Source organism: Balaenoptera borealis, assembly GCF_965194805.1.
Source record: "Balaenoptera borealis genome assembly, chromosome: 2".
NCBI classification, from domain to species: domain Eukaryota; kingdom Metazoa; phylum Chordata; class Mammalia; order Artiodactyla; family Balaenopteridae; genus Balaenoptera; species Balaenoptera borealis.
The window spans coordinates 49,928,154-49,933,565 of record NC_138867.1 but is presented as its reverse complement, the minus strand read 5'-3'; the positions used below and the strand labels follow the sequence as shown (position 1 = coordinate 49,933,565).

Genomic DNA, 5,412 nt, shown 5'->3' with positions numbered 1-5,412 from the left:
GACTCACCGACTTGCAGGACGTTGTCGACGCAGCCGCTCTCCAGCAGCGCGATGCCCCGGCGGAAGGGCAGCCGTGTCTCGTCTCCGCCGTCCGCCGACCCGGCGGCCCCCGCCGACGGGGCCCCGGCCCCAGCGGCGGCGGCGGCGGCAGCGGCGGCGGCGGCCGAGGTGGCGACCGGCGAGGACGAGGAGCCGCCGCCGCCTGCGCCGCCCGCGCCGCCGCCCGCGCCGCCGGGGCCGCTGCTGTCTTCGCCGGGGCCGCCCGCGGCGCCGCCGCCGGTGTTGAAGGACGAGTACATGCAGATCTCCCGCTCGCTGCGGGGGAAGGACCAGTAGACGATGCGGCGCTGCACCGGCTCCGGGATGCGCTCGAAGCGCTCCTCCACGCGCTGGAACGGCCACTTCTCAGCCACCTTGCGCGCCGCGATGTCCAGCAGCGACTCGGGGCTCTGGGTCTTGCCCGGCGGCAGCAACCCCAGCGCTGCGCCGCCCCCGCACGCCGCCGCCGCCGCGCCGCCCGCCCGCGGGCCCGGCCGACAGGCAGAGCTGTAACCGCCACCCGCTCCTCCGCCGCCGCTGCTGGCCCCGCCGCCGCCGCCGCCGCCGCCTCCGCCGCCCGGCCGGCAGCAGAGCCGTTTCGCGGGAGGAGGCTGCTGTCCGCGCTCCGCCATGACCGCGCCGCTTCTAACCCGACAGCGGAAGTGCCAGGACCCTATAAACGGCACAAGGAAGCGCGACACGCACACGCCGCCGCGACGCCACGCTGCCATCTAGGGCCCGCCGCTCCTTGTACGGGCACAAGAGGTGGGGCCCTCACCGTGACGTCGAGGCTGAGGCGGGGCCCCGATAGGGGAACCTAGGGCCAAGGGCGGGACCTATGTAAATCACTGGGCTGAAACATAAATAGAGCGCTCAGCGGACACGGGGGTAGCGGGGGTGCTGGGGTTGGGTGCCCGAAGGGTTGTGAGAATGTCAGACTGCTGTGACGCGGAGGGCGGGGCTCAGGCGGGGTTCCCGGGGGAGGGGGCGGGCCGCCCGGCCTGGCCTAATGTGGGTGGGTCTCTGCGCCCCCTGCCTACTCAACTTCCCCCTCCAATTCCCTGCCTCCCTTTGATGTCCAGCAAGTGCGGACGCGCCTCGTGGGTCGCAGCGGGGAGGGAAGGGGAGATGGGAGGTGAGCACGGGGGAGGGGTCCGGGCTAAACGGGGGGCGGGGCCCGCGGGTCGATGCCCCACCCCCCGTCAGAGCCTGACCGCCGGGGGAAAAGCCTCTGGGCGGAGGAGGTGCTTTCAAAACAAAGAAATGCGGCGTGGAACCCGGGGGACTGGGGTGGTGAGGAAGGCGGAGGAGGTGCGGCTGAGGCCGTCCGGCCGCCCGCTTCCCCTCCAGTCAGCCCGGAGGAGCTCCCCCCACCCCCAGCCCGGGCTGCGGTGCCGGAGAAGAGGGAGGAGGCTGCGTTAGGCGGCTGTTTTCCAGTTCACTTTTGCAGACCAAGGCGGAGAAGAAGAGCACCAGCTCCGCTGCCCCTCTTGGCTGCGGCGCACTCAGCCCCGAGTCCCGCGTGCGCTCTGTCTCGGATACCGAGCCGGCCAAAGTGTCCGGAAACGCGCAGAGCGCTCGGAACCTGTCCCGCAGCTGTGCGACGCGCGTCTCGAGCCGGCCGCTGCCGCCCCGCCCTCGCGCTCCTTCAGCCCCACGGGCGGAGAAGCCGGCCCGCCCGCCGGCGCCGAGCTGGGGAACTTGAACTAGCCCCAGCGGCCGCTCTGCCGAGATCCCGCTCCAGGCCCGGGGGTGCTCCGGCTCGGGGTGGAGGGCACACCGGGGAAGTGGATTTAGCAAACACACCTTTGTGAGTACACACGCCACGGGCGCGCGCGCACACACCCTACGGGCACGCGCGAACAACCCAGCCGTCTGCAGACGGCGCGCCCGGGCCGCTCGGCGGCGGACGGTGGCTGCGAGCGCGGTCGGTGCGCACTTAGATTTGCGGCTCGCGTCTGCCCTGGGCGCCAGGCTGCGGGGAGCCCTGGCGCTCAGGACACGCCGCGCTCTCTGCCGCCCTGGCGGCGCCCGAACGGCCCATCCTCCCGGGACAAGGCAGTGTGGGGGGCGGGCGAGCGGAGAGCGCAGCTTGCTGGGGCTAGGGCGCCGGTGAAGGCGAAGTAGCGAGTCCCGGCTGAACCCGGAACGCCGCGGACATTGTTCTTCGTACTCTCCAGAGCTCGGTTGAATCTGGGTCCAAAACACAGACTTAATTACCACGTTAGAGACATCCTTACTCTTTGCCGTGCCTTTTTGTTTTTCCTGTAAACCCTGTCACCGATAACTGTCGCTATTGTAAAAGATAAACCGTATCTCCTTTGACACTTTCGCATCTTTTAAGGTTATTGGCTGATACCCACCTGCCCGCCTCGTTGCCTGGATTTAAAGCGATAAGAGCGCTCCCGAGTTTTAAAGAAAATCGCCCACTCAGGGCCGAGGCCCCGAAGACCTCGAGTTCCTGGTCTTGGCTCTTCCCCTCTTCAGGCCTCACCGAGCCCCAGGCTGCAGGTCCCCAAGGGACCTGATGCTGGCAGACTTTACATAGCTGCCTTACTAGTTAGGAAAATTTTGGTGACATTATGTTTTTGTATATCCATCTGGTATTTTTCTGGGCACCTCCTCAATGCTTAGGAAAAGGCCTGGGTAGAAAACTGGAAGACTGTCTTTATGGGCAAAAGGGAGAGGGAAGATTTTTCCTCCAGTTCTATTTCGGGGTTTCTTAAAAAATAAAAGTTTTTAAATTTTTAAAATATATAGGTGATAGAAGAAAGTCAAAAAGTAAAATTTGGGTTGCATTCCGTCTTCAAACACAGTCATGATAGGACTTAGGCTTGTGTAATGTGTAGCTTACAAAGAATTTTCATACAGGTACAGACAGAATCGCTGAACTGGAAAATTAAGGATGACAAAACTCATACCCCCAGACAGCGTAAGTGACTCATTCAGGGTCCTACGTGGTGTTAGTGGAAGAAGTTAATTCATACTGAACAGGAAAGTAGACACCTTTGGAGGTGCCTAATGTTTAGAGATCTTGATTTTGTATTGAACCAAAGAGACTGGATTTAAGGCATCACCCTACATTGGAGGGATTTCCTTAAACTCTCTGTTCAAAGATGAATCTAGAGCCTCCAGCTCAGCCTAACCCCATTTTCCCTCTCTGCAAATCTCTTACATTGAGACCACACCCTCCCTCTTGAACTGTCCTCCTCCCTCTAGTTTCCCTGACACTCTCCTGTCCCTTCAGTGTCTCCAACTCATCTCTCTTTGCCTTACTATGGGGTTTCTCTTCCTCCCAACTGTTTAAGGTACACCCTGCCCTATAGACTATGAGGGTCCTCTTCTCCATTTTTAGTGGCCCACCCCTTGGAGAGTTTCCACTGTTCCCAACTCCCAACCATGGTCTCTGCTTCAGCTCCCTCATTTCTTCCTGGTGGCCAGCTCCCTTTTCCATTGCCACCTCAAACCCAAAGTACCACATTTCCCTGGAAACCAGACTCTCTTCCTTCCCCTAGATTGTTATTACTGTTGCCACCTGTTCACAGGCCCCCAAGATTTTTTCCTCTTTGCCTTTGCCTGTAACTCCCATATAGGTTTACTTGCTGCATTATCTATCCCAGCCCCTCTCGCTCAGTCAATTATTCCTCCTCCTCACTCTGCACAGCCTCCTCGCTGGTGTGTCTGTATAACCTTTCCTCCTGCAAATCCTCCTCCACCCAGCTGCTGTGCTTCCTAAAGTATAATTCTGATGGTGTCACCCTCCTGCTCAAGTCCCTTTAAATGACTCCCTGCCACCTACTAGGAAAAGTCCAAATTCAGATATGATCTTGACCAAACCCAACTTTCCAGCCTAATCTTCCACTAAAATGTAGCAGACCTTCCAGTTCCCCATCAAGAATTTTGTTAGGTCCCATCAGGACCTCTCCCAGCTCCCCAGATGTCATCCCAACTTTCCCACTCTGCACATTTGTTCCAGATGTTCCTGTGGCCTGTAAGAGAGACATTGTCTCTTCCCTTGTAACTTGTCAAATTCCTACCCTTCCTTCCAGGACTGGCTCAAATGCCGCTTCCTCTAGGAAAAGCCACCTGGATGTGTGATCTCTCTCTCCTGGAGCCACTGTAACGCTTTGGATCTTTCTCGTGACATTTATACCATTCTGCCGAGGGTCACAGCTATGTTTACACCTGCTCAAGCCATTCATCTCTCTCTTCCCTGGTTAGAAATTCTCTGAGGGTTGGGATTATGCCTCAGCCATCTCTGTAGTCCCAGGTGCCCAGCACTGCACTGCAAGGCTTCTGTCTCCCCAGAGGTCAGCTACCCTCATGAGTCAAGGAAGAAGTAAGTGACAGTATGTCATCTTTGGCTGGTACTGTGCCACTCTCATTTTTGAGGTATTTACAGTGTTTTTTTTTCTGGTGTTCATAGAAATCGTTACTAAATTACTTATAATTGCCCTTTTCAAACAAGCCCCTACTGTAGGGACCACATAAGGGCTAGAAGCCTCTGGTTATGCTTCAATGTTTACCATTAGGCAATGGTAGGAAATGAAAGTACAAAAAGTCTCCAGCTTCCCAAATGCAGTGACTCATCATATCAAATCACACCACACCACATCGGCCAGTGTAGTCAGGAGCTAGGCTCTTAGGCAGACTTCATAAACAGGACTCCCAGTAGCTAAACTGATAGCCACAAAGAAGAGAGACACCCTCTCCCCCAGCACCATACCAGTCACCTGGCCTGTTGCAGTTGGATGCATCAATAGATGGATAGCTAAGGAATTTATTTGAAAGGAGCAGTGGAGTCCTGTCTAGACATCTGTCATGGCATCTCTACCTGTCTTTAATTTAAGAATGAAAATTTGAATTAAATTCAATAGAGATGTATCAAATTCCTGGAGCAGTGGTTTTCAAAGAGAGATCATTAGAGTGCCCCAGAGCACTGCACACAGTTTTGGAGCTGGGAACCAGAAACTGACACTCACTTACTCCCCATGTGAGTCTTCTTTACAGTCAAGTTTGAAAACTACCCTTTGGTGGCAAGAACTTAACACAGCCCTAGCACTTAGGAGGAGGCCTGCAGAAGAAAAAAAATGGCTTTGCCTGGTCATTGTTGCTAGTCATCTCAGCTAATTAAGAGAATAATTTTCCATTAATAGGAAGATTCCAAGATGTGAGAATTAGATTAGATCTAAGGAACTTTAAGTCATTTGAAGATGGACACAAAGTTATTCCCACTTCCATGCTTTTCCTCATATTGGGGTATACTTTTTATATTATAACCAAAGCCAATTATGTTCCCTGGGATATAATTAAATTATTTAGAGAGAAAGAAACGCCTAAAATAGCATAGTTAGCCTATGAATCAGGCTTATT

At 56.0% G+C, this 5,412-nt stretch overlaps 2 protein-coding genes across 5 annotated transcripts in view; one reads left to right on the top strand and one right to left on the bottom strand.

Annotated features, from left to right (window-relative positions):
• Positions 1-904, bottom strand: part of ZSWIM6 (zinc finger SWIM-type containing 6) — a 198,730-nt gene extending 197,826 nt beyond the window's left edge. The window contains exon 1 of the mRNA XM_082382194.1: positions 8-904. Coding sequence (XP_082238320.1) covers positions 8-770 — 763 coding nt within the window. The 5' untranslated portion in view covers positions 771-904. The remainder of the gene's footprint in view (positions 1-7) is intronic.
• Positions 905-1,024: 120 nt separating this feature from the next.
• Positions 1,025-5,412, top strand: part of LOC309624364 (uncharacterized protein) — a 36,185-nt gene continuing 31,797 nt past the window's right edge. For all 4 annotated transcript variants that reach the window (XM_082382508.1, XM_082382507.1, XM_082382506.1 and 1 more), the window contains exon 1: positions 1,025-1,849. In XM_082382508.1, the coding sequence (XP_082238634.1) occupies positions 1,227-1,849 (623 nt within the window). In that variant the 5' untranslated portion in view covers positions 1,025-1,226. The remainder of the gene's footprint in view (positions 1,850-5,412) is intronic.